Source organism: Clupea harengus, chromosome 7 (assembly GCF_900700415.2).
Source record: "Clupea harengus chromosome 7, Ch_v2.0.2, whole genome shotgun sequence".
NCBI classification, from domain to species: Eukaryota; Metazoa; Chordata; class Actinopteri; order Clupeiformes; family Clupeidae; genus Clupea; species Clupea harengus.
The window spans coordinates 27416849-27433824 of NC_045158.1; the positions used below are offsets into that span (position 1 = coordinate 27416849).

General features: G+C 45.0%; 2 protein-coding genes across 8 annotated transcripts in view; one reads left to right on the forward strand and one right to left on the reverse strand.

Annotated features, from left to right (window-relative positions):
• Nucleotides 1-2869: 2869 nt before the first annotated feature.
• LOC105894403 (Rieske domain-containing protein-like) lies at nucleotides 2870-5601 on the reverse strand. The gene is made up of 4 exons (XM_012820923.3): nucleotides 5389-5601; nucleotides 3886-4088; nucleotides 3504-3538; nucleotides 2870-3349 (listed from the first exon to the last, which is right to left on the reverse strand). The coding sequence occupies exons 2-4, from the start codon at nucleotides 4055-4057 to the stop codon at nucleotides 3065-3067; spliced, it is 492 nt and encodes a 163-aa protein (XP_012676377.1). The 5' UTR covers nucleotides 4058-4088; nucleotides 5389-5601; the 3' UTR covers nucleotides 2870-3064.
• A 243-nt stretch (nucleotides 5602-5844) lies between these two features.
• LOC105894387 (ubiquitin-associated protein 2-like) overlaps nucleotides 5845-16976 on the forward strand; it is a 21889-nt gene continuing 10757 nt past the window's right edge. For 5 of the 7 annotated variants that reach the window (XM_042708335.1, XM_042708331.1, XM_042708337.1 and 2 more), the window contains exons 1-15: nucleotides 5845-5938; nucleotides 7679-7799; nucleotides 7990-8067; nucleotides 8246-8356; nucleotides 8499-8649; nucleotides 8795-8842; nucleotides 9034-9097; nucleotides 9209-9288; nucleotides 11746-11795; nucleotides 13914-13984; nucleotides 14087-14237; nucleotides 14421-14661; nucleotides 15290-15483; nucleotides 16093-16274; nucleotides 16403-16529. In XM_042708335.1, coding sequence (XP_042564269.1) covers nucleotides 7719-7799; nucleotides 7990-8067; nucleotides 8246-8356; nucleotides 8499-8649; nucleotides 8795-8842; nucleotides 9034-9097; nucleotides 9209-9288; nucleotides 11746-11795; nucleotides 13914-13984; nucleotides 14087-14237; nucleotides 14421-14661; nucleotides 15290-15483; nucleotides 16093-16274; nucleotides 16403-16529 — 1629 coding nt within the window. In that variant the 5' untranslated portion in view covers nucleotides 5845-5938; nucleotides 7679-7718. The other 2 variants (XM_042708332.1, XM_042708333.1) reach the window with 2 other exon arrangements.

Here is a 16976-nt window from a genome sequence, read left to right on the forward strand (position 1 = left end):
TGTTGTAGATTTGATAAATCCTCAATTTCGATTGGTGAATATACAATTCAAACGAGCGCGCCTTGCATTTTCATTGGATAATACACTTCTTCTTCTAAATTCGTGGAATGCTGGACACTCTCTACTGCCATCTAGAGGCATGGAAGTGAAGTTGGTGGCAAAACATAAAAATCTAGAATTGTATGAAGGAGGTTAAAAAAGCCAATCGTTTCACACACATCATCCATATTATATGCTGTTAATAGATTAAATGTAAACCTCGAATTTATAAAAACATTGCAAATGTCTTTATTCATTTATTGTAAATGAAGTAAACAGGTTAGACTACATTTCGTATAGAATTGAAAAATGTAAATTTTGTAAATTTACTTTTAGATTTAATTTAGCCGATGTATTGCCACATTGTACATGCTGTAGCCTATTGACAGCACTTGATCTGTTCCTTAAACACCAATCTCTCTCCACTATATAAAGGTGTCATGAGATGTTATTAAAAATATAAAGTTTGACCATGCCAATGCCTTTATATTTTTCATTGACAAGCATGTTTATGCACTGCCACTTGGCCATGCGAATAATAGTTTACATTTAATTCGTTTTGCATTTACAGTGGCCCTATCAGCCACGGCGTAATTGTTTTCATGCATCATAATTGTTTTCATACATGCATCATAATTTTACTGGTGTGGCATTAGAATAATTCATTGTTTTTCACTATCTAAAATGGAGTGTGAACCAACCAGCATGGTTTAATATGATCCTTTCTTCATTTCTGATGAAAAGTTTGAGGTTAAGGGTCATATCTACCTATAAAGAATCAACATCAAACTTTCCCCTCCATCCCTGAAGGATATCATGAGTTAAAGACATGGAACATACAGCATTTCATTGCTTTTTGACAGGATTTTCACACTTGTTCTTAGTCTGGAAGACATCCTCCATAGCCAGTGGGATGACACCTGGTTGGCTCATTACAGATGAACTGATATGGGCTGTCACAAAAGGCTGGATTTTTTAATTAACATGTAACCAATTGACAAGATGCAATCCATACTCAAGCTTTGGAGTTATATCTGACTGGAATGGGAATTTCAGTGGGAAGTAACGTGTGCCTACCTAATTTTCCCGCTTTGTGACTTAAAAAGGGCGGATATAACATAATGAGTGAAAGTTAGGTGAGTAATGAAGATTGACATAAAACTTAAAAAGGGCTTGTCCTTTTAACATCTAACACTCATGGTGAGAGAGTTATATACATCATTATAAACCTCATCCTTATTGGCAACATGAATACAATGGACGCACATTCAGCCAGCAGTCTTTAAAACTAGCCAAGTTTTGCGTTTAAAACCAGATGCCAATTTATGACAACTGAGAATACCTCAAGACATCAGAGCATCACCCAACAGCCAGAACCAAGCTCTGTGAAACTGTGGTTCTAAATGCTCTTCATGTGAACCCAGCTCTGTGAAACTGTGGTTCTAAATGCTCTTCATGTGAACTTTTATATTTGATTTTTGACTGGCTTACTACTGTTTTGTTACTCAGTAACACTGGGCAATTAATCAAAAAGTTCTACCAACCACAATTGCCTCTTACTGACCAAAATTAATTTATTGCTATAACATTAGGTATGCAATATTTGTATTGGTTCTGTTTGTGTTTTATGTTAAACTATGAATAATATATACAAAATAAACATGATTATATAAGGATTTCAATAATAATGCATTGGTCTTCGAGAAACATAGACCTGAATGGAGTTCAAGTAGATGGGTGCTGTATCAGATGTGGTGGCTGCTCTGTAGGTGAGAATGAATTGCAATTTTATACGAGCAACCACAGAGAGCAGAGGAGGGTAATGAACAGTGGAGAAACATGCATCTTCCACAGAGATCAGAGGAGGGTAATGAACAGTGGAGAAACATGCATCTTCCTTGGTTGATCACAGACAAGAAGCTCCTTGTTGAGTCATTGTTAAAGTAACACTATGGAGCAATTTTAAAATAACGGCTTAAAAAAAAGGTTCACGCTACAATGACGTTTAATATGGAGAATGGCCTCTGTGCCATTGTCATACCAGGGTCCGTAGGCATATTACTGCGCTATGCAAGTGTCAGGAGCCGCCAGGTAGGAGACACAAGGGGATACAAGTCAAATTCAGAGCTGGCTGTCCAAGTGTTAGCAGCATATTGTCTCTGGTTCAGGTTTCGTTCGCTTAGCATGCTACTTGTGTGTTACTTGACTTGTGTGCCGTGATTGTGCAAACCTTTGTACAGCTGTAGCTGCAAACATACTGAATTGGTCCTTTTTCCAGCTATCAAAAGCGGCAAGCAACATCTACAGCGACAGCGGCGTAAACGTTAACTACCGTAACTACCTTAAGGGGAGCTCCATGCCAATTCCTTCGTTGTGGGGCTTTAAATAGACTTAACACAGGCAATTGAACACAGAGGCGTATCAAATTATTATAAGCTTTAAATTGAAATAGCAACAAATGATTCAATCCTTCTTTACAATAAATGATACACTGACAGAAATACAATTCATTTATTTCATCATAACATTTCTGTTTTACCAGCAACACTGGCACACATGCAGGAAAATAGGCAACTAATCTTGAAGTTTCAAAATGATTTACATCATTCAATAATCAATTATGTGGGATCAAGTCCACATTCACAGAGAACATTAAGGTTATATTACAAGACAGCACGTGCATACCTTATTGATCATCATCATTTTGGGTTTGGAATGTGATCAATAGCTGCACAATTATGTGACAATCTCATTAATGCTTAGAGAAAGAAAAGGCTTTAATAATCAGATAAAGGTTTATGGCCGTCCCCACGCGTCTGCGTCAAAATATTAAAAAGGAAGAGACGCAAATGTGTGCAGGTGCATAAAGGACAGCTGTGCCATCCACTCCATCCCTGAGACAAAGCTCTGCAGTTCAGACATGCACAATCATTAGCTGCCTACTTAAAAGGTGTGTTTGGCCCAAATAACATCACAAAGTCAGAATTCCCCACTGAACAATGGCGTGACAAACGAGTCCTCTTTGTCACTTTTTCTTCTGGGTTTGCATTTTAACAAGTGTAGCCCTGAACTTGTCTGTCTGGTAGCAGTCTGATTCAATTGGCTCAGTGGAAGGATTTAAAGTGACGTAGATGTAGCCATCGCTCTCGGTGACAGAGTGGACCCTCTGTTTCACGCCCTTGGAGCGCCAGGGCCCTGGACGCGGGGGCTTGACTGCAGGATCCACAGGCTGGTACATACCTTCCCCTTCTAACAGAGTGATCTTGTACTTGTGCCAAGGGCACACAATACATAGCCGCCCACCAAATTCCTGGCGAAGAGAGCAAAAGAAAGAGGTTAAAAAAGGCAAAAGGAGTACAATGAGAGCAATAAGCATTGGTGCTTTCAAGATTCATTACATCAGAGCAGCCAACTGCGAAGGTAAAAATAAGGTAAGAGATCAGATGAAACAAAGGTCAGTTTACCTCAATGTCTCCCAGTCCCAGATTACCTCCGGAATCTGAGGGGAAATCACAGTTAAATGTCAAAAACATGCAAGCACCTCATTACGTTATCATAAAATATGAAATAATCATTATTACATTAGTATACACAGTTGAACACCTTCTCCTGCACCAATGGGTAATTGAACTGGTTTCACATCCAGAACATAGAATTCCTGTCTGTATTTCTTCTGACCCTGTTCTGAATATTGATTATTGAATAGTACTGCTGATAAAATAAAACCACCTGATCAATCTAATCAAGAATACATCAGGTGTTATGGTAGCATTGACAGAGGTATGCAGTGCAAGGGCCTCAGAAGCAGGAGTGGAAACCCCGGGCCTCAATAGTGGTCATCCTTACGGTAGCAACGAACGTCCAGGGCATAGAATTCTCCCTCATGGTAGAGAACCAGTACGTCCCTGCCATTCACCAGCTTGACGACTCGCTTGGCCTGGATGATGTCCTCCCTCTTGCCGAAGCAGTGCCTTCCATCATCAGCAGTGGGAGCCTCTTGCCCGTCAGCACAGAACATGATTTCTCTTTTCCATTTATTTCCAAGATGTCTGAGGATGACATAGCACAAAGGAAACAGTGGTAAGAGAGCACATAGTTCCAAAATCATAAGAGGATTGCAAGGCCCTCCCTCACATGTCACCACAATGTGCAATGAGCTGTGCATCTCACGGCTGCCGAGTCAACACCCATACTTCAAATACAGTAATCAAATTTGCAGATGACACGACTGTGGTAGGACAAATCACCAACGGAAATGAAAGTGCCTACAGAGACGAAGTTGACAGACTGACAGGATGGTGTAAGCAAAACAACCTGACCCTGAATGTCAAAAAGACAAAAGAAATCATAGTTGACTTCAGACGGCAAAAGGCAAACCCTCAACCCCTCATCATCAATGGTGAGGAAGTGGAGAGGACCTCCTGCTTTAAGTTCCTGGGGGTTATGCTCTCAGAGGACCTGAAATGGGAGATGAACACAACCGCCACAGTCAAGAAAGCACAGCAGCGGCTCTACTTCTTGAGAATACTGAAGAGAAACAACCTGTCTTCCGAGCTGCTTAAGTCTTTTTACCACTGTTGCATTGAAAGTGTCCTCACATACTGTATCACTGCATGGTATGTCAACTGCACAGACAAGGACAGGAAATCCCTCAGTCAGGTCATAAGGTCTTCGGAGAGAATAATTGGACTTTCACTGCCTCCCCTGGACGACATCTTTAGGACACGCTGCCTCCGCCGAGCATGTGGCATTTTGAAGGATGAGACTCACCCCGCAAACCATCTCTTCACCCTGCTACCCTCTGGCAGGCGCTACCGGGCCACTACAGCCCGCACCTCCAGACTGCAGAACAGTTTCATCCCCAGGGCCATCACAGAACTAAACAATCACACAACCCTCATACCCTCCACCCAGCACAACTGCACTTTTTTTAGTGGTTGCACAAACAAATTTCGTTGTGTATCCAATGCACAATGACAAATAAAGTCTATTCTATTCTATTCTATTACCATAGGCCTTATTCCCTGCTTTTCTTAATCAAAGCTCTTAAGAATCACTCAGCTGTCTAGTAAAACAATGCCAAAAGTGACAAGCCTAGTACAATAGCTCTTTACCAGCTCAGCTCAATCTCAAAGGTCATGAGTCTGTAAACTAAGGCAATGACACCATTTTGGAATAACTTTTATCTCTTAATGTTAGTTCCCAAATACTGGGACCTAAAATGACCATTGGGCATATACTTAGAGTCCGTGAGCTGATGTAAACAACAGAAGTGGTCTATTTTTTGGAATACATCCTAACGAAATTGTCTGTCTTTCCAGGAAACACGCAGTTAAACACTTAACTTACCTTCATGTTAGCGCTCTGTGGAGCTCGCTCTTGTGATAAAAAAAAGAAGAAAAAGCGTCACTTTTCACGCACACAAACATCCGAATAAAGTTCTAGAACCCAGCGCGAGACGCCCGGAGGAGCACATGTCCCTTCTTATCGCACAGGACGGGACGCAATAATATTGTTATCTCTACCACACGGGTGTCAGAAACTGAGGACTAAAATATTTCTTCTACTCTTAGAATGTTTCAGGCAGGCCAATGAATTATCTCACATCGCCCCCTGTTGAAATTTAGTGAAACTCACACATGTTGAATGTGGGATATTTTGTATTCTTTGTGCCTTTCGCATTTCTGTTTGAATCTCAGGTAAACATACAACAATAGAATTTCACGATTTTCATTCATTTCACAATCTGTGTATTTGACACAATTAACATTAGCCACTTTCTTGGTGCACCAGCCCGTCCTGTGATTCACCCGCACCGAAAGGGGCACTGTTGAACACATGGCAACTCAGTGTGTCACGTGACGTTGATCAGTGCTGCCTGTGCGGAGCGTGTGTGCAGGTAAGTTAGGGAGAGGATGAGTGTTTAGAGTTGTATAATGCTTGTGTAGACTTGTACTCAGAGTTGACCCTGAGTAGGAAATCGGGCGAACGCCGAGAATTAAGGTGGTCTACAGAAAGGTCGAGTTTATGTTGAGTTATTTGTGAACAACTACTCACTGTCATGTCTACTGCTAACATGTTAGCTAGTTAGCTAGCTACCCTGTAGCGCAACAGTGCTATTATTAGGAACAATCTTTGTAAGGGAGCTGGTCCGCAAGTAGCTTATAGTTCTCGCTGTGCGCTGTGTCGCACGTCCTGCTTCACCCTTTGGCGAGGCTCTCTCTGTTCAGCTCGGTGTTGGTCTTGGCCTCTTCACCTGTTGTGTGTATGCACGTGTTGTTTCTCTGTTATTTTAACCGTCACCTGGTTAGTAAGTCGCACGCTAACTAGCCAACTTAACCGGTGTCGGTTTGAGCTAGCTCTTTGTTGCGGGAGTACGGCTTTTAGGGCTCTCTAGACCAGTGGTTGGCCCCTGGAGCTGTTTGCGCGTGGGTAACCAACGTAACTCGAACGCCCAAGCAGAACGTAGCTAGGTAAGCTAGCTAGCAAGCTTGTCGAATTCACCATGTTTGTTTTTGTCACAATAACTTTAACGGACAAGACGCCGTTACCTATCCACTGGCTTCAGGCAACCACCCTCTGTATCGGGTACAGGACAGGTTAAACAGGTGATTTCTCCAAATGGTACCAGTCCTACCAGCTGCCATGCAGTTGAAACAAATCGAAGTGGCAAGATTTACACGAGAAATTGTGTAAATTCTCAGATAGAACATAATATTTGGGTATCTGTTTCTCGTGTCAGATTGTACAGCGATTCTGCCACTGTACTTGATTTTGCTAAGCATGCTAGTAGGATAACACGGTTTTCATGTCGCGTTCGGACATGATGTTGTGGCTGGGCCCACGGCTGTCGTAGGCTGTACAGCCATCACAACGCTCTTCTTATTACAGGCAAACTTCCTAGCGTTAACCCTACTCTGAAAAAAACAATGGATAGCTAGCAGCATCCGGCCTGTCGTATGCTTTACGATGCGATCGGTTGTAACTCTGGCTTCACACAGGAGCTTAGCCTGGGCCTGTTGTCACTCAACGGGTTTTGACAACCGTAGCAGCTGGAAACCAGATTTTCTTACAAACAGGCACTCGGGAAGAGACAGGTGTTAGTTGCGATGTTGTTATTGAGAGGGGTACGTTCTGTTACACGGTCACCTGTTGTTGATGCCCGGGTGCCACCATTCAATTTGTTTCTCAATATGTTTGTGCTTTAACTGCAGAGTTATTCCTGTAGAGTGTGTATGTGGAGCTGGAGATTGGAGCTGTGTGTGCGTGTGTGTGTTGAGTGGTGAGGTGGGGGTTGTGTCGGCTAAACTGTAAGGGAATCCTTCCTGACCTTCTGTGGAGAACTATATTTAAACACAACCGGTGCTGGGTCGGGCCACAGTGTGCAGTCAGCCAGCACTGGCCACTGACTTGCTCTTCGGCAGCACCACTGTCAGCACAAGAGGCCTTGTTCCAGCACAGCTGATGCGAGCCTAGCTGATCCCAGCACAGCTATTTCACTTCCAGCAGCTCCACAGACTTTGTCCCAGCATAGATGATGCACACTTGGGACCACACATCATGATTTTTAGTAAGAGTCAAGGTCCTGGCTGATTTGCTTACCCAATCACCACCTCTCTCCTCTCTGTTTCTGTTTCAGACTTCTCTTTTGTACAGACGTAGTTTTGTATTTCCTGCTGATGATGACTGCTTTAGTCAATGACCCCTCCGGAGTAAACCCATCCCTCTCTACACACACATCTCATCAGAAACAGATACAGGTATGCGAGTGGTGTGGATCGAATACAAATATTGACTTGTGTTGGGTGGCCCGAATACAGTCTACAGATATGTTTACGGTCAAATTGTAGTGTTCTGGTGATTGTTTGTTTGTTGATGAACAAACAAGCACGAGTAAATGTGTGTGTGATGTTATGGTCTGTGTCTGAGTGCATTTGTTTTCTTTGCTAGGCTACAGCTGAGCAGATCCGACTTGCTCAGATGATCTATGACAAAAATGATTCAGAATTCGAGGACAAAGTCAAACAGGTGAGTGGCAGTGTGCACCTGGTTCCGCCTGTTCACTTCAGTATGCGGCCATTTGCATGTGTAACAACACAAGACTTCGTGTCTGTGGGTAGAAGTGTCTGCTGCTTGTGTCACATTGCTATATTTACTCCTCCTGATCCCTCTGTTTGTGCCCATTGGGTTTGTGTTTTCCGCACAGCTGGTTGAGGTAACCGGGCGAACTCAGGATGAGTGCATGGTATCCCTTCATGACTGCAATGAAGACGTCAACAGAGCTATCAACCTGCTGCTGGAGGGGGTGACTGACCAGGTATGACCGTATGTGCGGATAATCAGTAGGATGTAGCTACAGCCATTTTCAGAGATGTTCTGAACTGTGGTGTTTGCTTTGACTTTTATGTAAGTTAACTGTGAGTTAGAATTAATTTGTGTGTGTCTGTGTGTGCCGACAGAGCTCCTGGGAGACTGTAGGCAAGAGGCGTGGCCTGGATAAAGATGGCAAGAGTGAGACGAAGGACAACAGAGAGAAGAGAGGAGAGAGGGATGTAGGCAGAGGTCGTGCAGCCGCCCGCAGGGGAAGAGGAGGCTTCCGCTCACGTGAAGGTGTGTGTGTGTGTGTGTGTGTGTGTGTGCGCGCGCGCGCGCGCAGGCATGTTTGCTGGACCTGCACATGAATGTGTGTTTGTATTTACCTCTTAGCTGATAGTAGTGCAGTCATAGTCCATGTCTTTCTCTCTCATCTTCTCAGTGGAGAGTGGGGGGGTGGAGGCCAGCATTCGCCGGGGACGTGGCAGAGGTATGTAGCTCACGCCACATGCATGTGCTCAATGATATCCGAGAGTAAAGTACGAGTGTGTGTGTGTGTGTGTGTGTGTGTGTGTGTGTGTGTGTGTGTGTGTGTGTGTGTGTGTGTGTGTGTGTGTGTGTGTGTGTGTGTGTGTGTGTGTGTGTGTGTGTGTTTGTAATGTTTGTATGACCTGTGTGTAGGTGTTGTAGCCAGAGGCCGGGGCAGAGGAACAGCTGTCAGAGGATTTTCATCCGGAGCAATGGGGTAAGTTTGGAAAGGTGTGTGTGTGTGTGTGTGTGTGAGAGAGATGCCTTTGAGATGTGATGTGTGTCTGTTGTCTGGAGATGTGTGTAGTAATTCCCTTCATCTCTGCAGGACGTTTAATCCCTCTGAATACGGTTCTGGCTCCACTCACAGAGACGGCGGTGAAGCGGAAGTCAATGGAGGAGGAGCAGGTAGATTCATTACACACACATGAGCACACACATGTGTGCTTGCTTGCTTGCTTAATTAATTAATTAATTAATTAAGTAATTAAATACTTACTTACTTACTTACTTACTTACATACTTACTTACATACTTGTTATGGAAGTCCATAGCCAATGTGGCCGACTGGAGCAATTCAGAAGAACATAAGCCATGTACTCAATAGCCTCTGCTTGTGGTGTTTTTGTTCATAGTTCATACTTAGTAGCAGATCTGAGGCAAGCCAGACAATACTGCTTAGATAGGTCATGACTAAGACCTGATGGCATGAACCTTTAGAGACTGGTTTAGGATAATTGTGATAACTGCTGTTGGTGTCTATTTCAACATGACTCACACCCCAGAGGGCTTCAAGGTAGCTCGATGTTGTGGCTATGAGTAACTCGGGCCCTCAGACATCAGGGGTCTATGGTGGAATTTTACGATTTTTGTGGTTTTTGTGAAGGACGATCCTGAAAGCAGGTTTTCCAAGCGGTGTTGTTGATCATTAAATGAGTACTCCGCTGCTGTGTTGTGATGTCTCTGATGCTTGTGGAGTGACTCATGAAGTGCTGCATCACTGAGCACTCAAGAGTTGGAGCTCTTTATGGCTACTGGGTGAAATTTGTTTCTTTGGTTTCACGAGCCTGGCAAATAGCGAGAGGTGTGTGTGTGTGTGTGTGTGTGTGTGTGTGTGTGTGTGTGTGTGTGTGTGTGTGTGTGTGTGTGTGTGTGTGTGTGTGTGTGTGTGTGTGTGTGTGTGTGTGTGTGTGTGTGTGTGTGTGTGTGTGTGTGTGTGTGTGTGTGTGTGTGTGTGTGTGTGTGTGTGTAAGGGTCTATAGGCAAAGATGGTTTGGCAAAGCACAGCAGCTTGCACTGACATTAGCACAGAATACAATGTTGCAGTGGGGGCGGCAGTGGTACAGGAGGTAAAGAAGTCGTTTAGTAATCAGAAGGTTGCTAGTTCGATTCCCTGTCGAAGTGTCCTTGAGCAAGGCACTGAACCCCTAATTGCTCCTGATGTGCAGTGTGCCATCAGTGTAAATGTAAAATGTGTATACATTGTAAGTCGCACATATGTAGGTCGCTTTGGATAAAAGCGTCTGCTAAATGACTAAATGTAAATGCAGTGGAATGCTAGAGGTGGAAAGGTCCGGTTCCAAAAGTAGAGCTATTTGTGTCAGACATGCGGATATCTTAATTAGTTTTTTCCTGCGCCAGGTTGCAGAATCGGTGAGCAAAATTCAGTGGTTACAAGACCTTCAGTTTTGGAACCAAACCTTTTCTATGATTCGGCGCGGGATGGTCAAGCACAGATGTGTCTGCGACTCCATGGCCAATGGCGATGCAGCTGGAGATTTGGTCATCGAGATGACACATTCAGTGGATCTCTTGATTGGCTCTCTGTCTCAGCAATCGCAGGTTATAAGCAGGAGGATATAGGATGTCCCAGTTCATCTCAGTCACACAAAGCCCTACTTTTAAGTACACTAGTTTCGAGCGCTATGTTTGTGACGTAAGACCGTTCAGAAATGCTGTGCTTTACATTTATTCATTTAGCAGACGCTTTGAGGAATCGTCTGGGTGTGTCGGTGTGAAGACATTCACTTTGATGATTCCTTAAGCGGGAGTGAACAGGGTGAATCCTGGGAAGCTACAACAGCTATAATCACCGCTAATTACAGTGTCTGGAATGGCATTGATTGCTCACAGTTATGAATTTGACAGATTCTCTGACTAAGATCAGCGGCATATTTCACTGAGCGGTAACAGCCCTATAATTAATTCTAACCAATGCCACCTTTCTCTTCGGTGTAGACTGAGGTTAGTGTACAGCATAGAGTAGACAAATCGAATGTCATGCCTTCAGCATTGTGAGACAAAAGGTATGGCCCAAGAGTCATATTTTCTGTTGTAGTTCAGTGCATCGTGCACACTGCTTAGACTGCTAGCTTAATTCATTAGGGTATGAGAGGCATATAAACTAAGTATATATTAAATCATTTCAACTCCAAAATAATATCATCATTTTAATTAAAATATATATGTTTAGATTATTGAAGAAATACACTCAACTTGTCTGTTACTTTGGAGTAGGCTGATGTAAGACCAGCTGAATACATTTGCTAATGTCTTAACGGGAACCCTAACCCTGCTTGTCGTTACTCATCACACAGACTAGACTTCCTGTGTCTGTCATGCTAAGCATTCTCATCACCACACCTTTTTAAATTGATCTTGTTCTTCAGCCAACCCAGGTAGATCTGATGCCAATCACCATTAGCAAAACTAGACGTTCTCTTCGTCTCCTTCCTCTGACTCTTTGCTTAAGACATTGTGCTTCTGCCCAGCGCCTTCAGTTATGAAAGTAGGGCTACCAGCGCTAGACGCATGCACGCATCGCATGCACGCATCATGATTCTCTGCCTTCTGTTCCTGCTGCAGGCCCCTGGAGGAATGTGGACGACTGGGCAGCTGAGGACTGGAGCGAAGACGTGAGTGAACACGAGACCACGCACGCACGCACACACACACATGTTGGCCACATGCCACATACTTGTCTTTATTCCAGTAAAGTGCAGGACTTTCTGAAGCAGGTCTTGATAGCTTTTTTTCTTGTCTGTGAAGAGTTACACCTTCTGGCTTTGTGTCCCCTTTTTCCACATGAAAAAACAAACAAAGTTCTGCTTTTCTGATCAGTTGTCTTTGCAGTTCCTTGCTATGTGTCCCTCTTTTCCACATGAATGACAGACAATGCCTTGATGCCCCCCCCCCCCCCCCCCCCCCTCTGTCTTGGCAATGTCTTGCGATGTGACCCTCTTCTCCACATGCAAACAGTCTTCATACCTTCCCCCACTACCTGGGCAGTGTCTCGCAATGTGCCCATCCTCTCCACATGTATAGCATATGATAACACCCCACTGGACTGCTTCCTCCTGACGCTTTTACCTCCGTGTTGCCAATTAGAAGAACTAGAGGATTTTGGCCCTCTTTGTCTTCTGTTCTGTTGGGTAGGCAGCTGGGTGGGATTCCTTAGATGTGGCCTGACTATTCTCGTAGGGCTAATCCTCTGTGTTCTCTGTCAAACATCCCCTGCGAACCGTGTTTTGTGATGTATTTTACAATTAGATCTTCCATTCTAAAGTTTAAAAAAAAAAAAACACCACCACCAACAAGCTCACTTTATTTGTCAGTCTACCACTCTCTGTTATCCAGCCAACTTATTTTGATACTAGGCCACAATTCGTTTGGCTGACCGCACTTCTTTGGGTCGTATTAAACACTATGTCACATTCGCCTATACGTCGGCTCATCCTGAGCCACAGTACTTCGGCAAACAAACCAAACTACTTCAGGTTTTCAACAACTCGTTTCAGTTTCACGGTCTGGGCCTCTTTGTTTCAGCTCCTTTAGAAACGTATTCCGACACAATTCTTCCACCTCACTACTTCGGGCTGATTCAGTTACTTTAGAATCGTTAACCAAATTGCACAGAGCTGACCCACAGCCAAACACCTCCTGCCCATTAATGGAACAAAGACAACAAGCAGATGATCCCGATCCTTGAACCTCCTTTCTAGGTAGAAGAATTATTCAGAAATTGTAGGATGGGTGGCTTGCCAATTTGTAAGAAAAGCCTGGATTGTCTTAATCCGGAAAGAAATGTTGGCGAATCGGCGGGTTGGGTCACTGAATCCGCAACCTTTTGAATCCGGTCTGCCGAGTAGGTAGATTCGAACCCGCCAGCGGATCCGTGTTCGTGTAAACGCCCCATCCGCACACTTTCTACCTCACTGTTTAATCTATTTGCATCAGACCATTGTGCAAAACCGGTTTTTAAGTGTCAGCAATAGCCTGTATCAGCCAATCTGACGTGAAACGATTTTTATTATAGACCGAAGTTTAAAAACGGTAACTTAACACAAACGAGGGTTATGGCGAAGTGCGTGATTCTAACTAGTCCTGTTTGAGTGCTGTGGTAACAGTGATTTCGGGCGGTAGCAATCGGAAGATTGCTTGTTGGATCTCGACTTCTGTCTTCTGTCACTTAATGCACGTGCTCCATGACGTCTTTACAGCGTATTCAACCTCTCCGCTCCAGCTTTTCCGTGTAGACACAGATTCTTCTTGACACGGCTCTGTGTGAACGTGATAAAAAAAGATACCGGATCCAAGAATGTTTCCGGATTCAGGCAATCCAGGCTCCGTGCAAACGTAGCCTGAGATGGTTCTCAACGGCCTACCCCCATTCCCATACTATGATTAGTTGCAGTCACTCACACCTCAGTTTACCTTCTGACCCCAGGCGTCTGAGCAATACCAGTGTGGGGACCTTTCCTTTGTTACCAGGATAAGATCACCATTTTGGAGATTATGCTGGCCAACTTTTGGTGGTCACAGCCGCTGCTTGATCATGACTCATGTTCACTCACCGCATATACTGTCAATTCTTACATACGTTTATGAAACCATAGTTTATTAGGCCCACCCTCTAATTTCATGGAAAAACACTGTAATTCACAGACTCAACACACAAACACATACAGACCAAATGTAACTGTCTTCAAGTTTAAACTCACTAACCCAAGTGACCTGGATTCTGTTTCCTCCAGCTGATTGAGACCAAAGTGTTCACCTCCTCCTCTGCCTTGGCTGCCAACACACACCTCACATCTGGGAACAGGTAGAGGACCAGCTTTCCTTTCCCAAAAGCCCGTAGTGGTTATCATTAGACCTTACTCCTTAATTACTTAATTGCTCACCACGTTACTCTTCCTCTCTGCAGTATGGATCTGTGTACGCTGATGTCTCAGTCAGGAGAGGGCGCTGTGGATGCTGATCCTGAGCCATTAGGCCAGAGCCTGGTGTTCACCAACTCCCAACACACGCAAGCACACACACGGACAGCCACTCACTCCTACGCTGCTGCAGCATCAGTAAGTCCCTACACACACACACACACACACACACACACTCATACACCCATGGCTATATTAACTGGATGCTTTCTCCTAAATAAGTAATTCAAAGTAGGACGCTATGATTTTAGGCTTTGTGACTTTAGTTGTTCATGTCGATTTCTTGATCACGTGTTTCGTTTTTTCCTTCTTTCCCTGCAGTCAACTGGGTTGAGTGGAGGTTCAGCAGTGGTCACGAAGGTGGTCCATCCCGAGCCTGTTGCCGTGGAGACCCCGGCAATAAGAAGACCCGAAGCCCCGCCCTCAGACATCACCACAGAAGCACACATGCGCGCGCACACACACTTCACCTCCAGTGTCAGCACACACACGCCAACACACACCCCCCCCATCACTGCTACGTGCGACAGCAAGACCAGCAGGACCACTGCCCCAACACACAGTGAGTCTCTCTCTCTCTCTCTCTCTCCCCTCTCTCCTCCCTCTCTCTCTCTCTCCCCTCTCTCCTCTCTCTCTCCGTCTCCCCTCCTCATACGAACCACCACCTTCCACACACCACTGCCCCAACACACCGTGAGTCTCTCCTCCCTCTCTCCCTCTCTCTCCTCCCTCTCTCCCTCTCTCTCCTCCCTCTCTCCCTCTCTCTCTACTCCCTCTCTCCCTCTCTCTCTCCGTCTCTCCTCCTCATACGAACCACCACCTTTCACACACAACCTGAGCAGCTCCCAGCGGGCCTTAGCAACACCACAGATGTCAGATTTTGATAAGAACTGAAGGGTAGTTAAAATGATGGGTCTTTCCTGGTGTTTAGTTTCCTAGTTACCCTTCACTTTCATGTACGCCGATATATATGCCGATGCTAGCAGGCGAGTAACTCTTTGGTCTGCCCGCGGTGTTTCAGTTCAGTCGGCTTTTTAAAGTAGATGAAAACCCTGTTCACAAAGTCTGGAGTCCGAGAAAGCATTTGCCACTGTACCACTGAAGTCTTTACTCCTAGTTGTACTGGATTGGAAATGTACCCCTATGACCACAACTCACTCACCACCTTTGATGATTTATCTCCCCTGCAGTTGAAGTGCCTCCCCAGCCAGAGCCATCTGCAATTCTTTCCCAGCATGCCTTGCAGCAATCTGTTGCCACTCCGGAGGTGTCTCACCCCGCACTGCCCGAGGGCTCGTCTCTAGGGGCAGCGTCGGCCCCCGAGTTCCCAGCCCCCCTCAGGCAAAGCAGGCCACAGAAACGCCGCCCTGCCCCGCCGTCTAAGGCAAGGACCGGACACGCACGCACGCATGTACTCCCACACACATTTTACAACTCGCACCAAAATGTACAAGCAAAAGAGGACACATGAGATGGGTGTATGCATGTATGCAAGAGGGAGCATCTGCCTCTCTCTATTAGCAGGAGGGCTGAACGATTAATTGCATTTGCGATTTAATCGCGATATGATAGACCCGATTTTCTAACCGCAACGTTCGCGATTAAAAACGTGGTACATTTTGCACACAGTGTTTTTAAAAAGTGCAAAGCCACCGATTTGTTGTTCTTGATTCTGTAATGAGCAGTTAAATAAAAATGTGGGAAATAATATTTTACACTAAATGTATCTAATATTGTGTTGGTCATATTTAAATCATACATTACGATTTGTTGGGATTTTTTTTTTTAAAAATCGCATATTAAATCGCAATCGCAATATTTGGAGAAAAAAATCGCAATTAGATTATTTTCCCAAATCGTTCAGCCCTAACTAGCAGCTGTAGGTACCACACAGTAGGAGTGCGGTCACACACACGTCCTTACATGATGTGTTGACTTGAGTTTGTGACATGGGCCCGTGTGTGTGTGTGTGTGTGTGTGTGTGTGTGCGCAGATCCCCTCCTCTGCAGTGGAAATGCCCGGCTCAGTGGACGTGAGTAGCGGGCTCAACGTGCAGTTTGGTGCGCTGGACTTCGCCTCTGAACCCATCTCCATGGAAACGACACAGCCAGACAGTAGCTCTGACTCCGCCCAAGACCCCATCCCACAAAATAACCTGCCCCCTAGATCTGCAAGGTGTGTATTTGTTCAAATGCGAGTGTGTGTGTGTGTGTGGGGCTGTGTAGTTCACGTTTGCCTGAGTGTATTGGCTGTTACCAAGTGGTTTGGTGAAATCTAACCAACTCTTTGACTGGCGTTGGCAGTGACTCCCTGGCCACCTCCCTGGACTCTGTTTACCCTGCCCCTTCCCGAGGTCTGCCCAATGCCACAGCCATGCCAAGCAACACCCAGAGGCTGGCGCCTAGCACGCTGGATTCGGCCCCACTTACAGTAAGAGCCCGCCTTCTCATCGCTCGCTCCTAATGTTAATTAGCATCCTAATGACGACCATATACAAATCCATCCCACACACTGTCTATGCCTTTTTGAAAGCGTAATCTAAAAAGTGTAGTTCCAGAATATTTAGTACGTCTTGCCTGTCCGTCCAAAGATGGAGCTCTTTCAGTCACGACAATTTGAGGATGTGGTATTGTGTACTTGATTTATTGGGAGTGCTTCTGAATAGAATTGTTTGTGTAATGTCTGAACCCGGATGAAGTATGTGAGTGTGTGTGTGTGTGTGTGTGTGTGTGTGTGTGTGTGTGTGTGTGTGTGTGTGTGTGTGTGTGTGTGTGTGTGTGTGTGTGCTCTGAGGATGTGCTCTGAGGCATGTGGAGTGGGGCATGTGGCCATGGGCGCGGCGCCAGAGTATCCCAGTCACGCCGCTGGGGCAGCCCC

Coding starts and splice junctions, on each gene's coding strand:
- LOC105894403 (XM_012820923.3), bottom strand. CDS start 4,057: ATGTTCTGTGCTGACGGGCAAGAGGCTCCCACTGCTGATGATGGAAGG. Junction 3,539..3,885: donor CCTGGACGTTCGTTGCTACC/GTAAGGATGACC, acceptor ATTTCCCCTCAG/ATTCCGGAGGTAATCTGGGA. Junction 3,350..3,503: donor TGGGACTGGGAGACATTGAG/GTAAACTGACCT, acceptor TCTCTTCGCCAG/GAATTTGGTGGGCGGCTATG.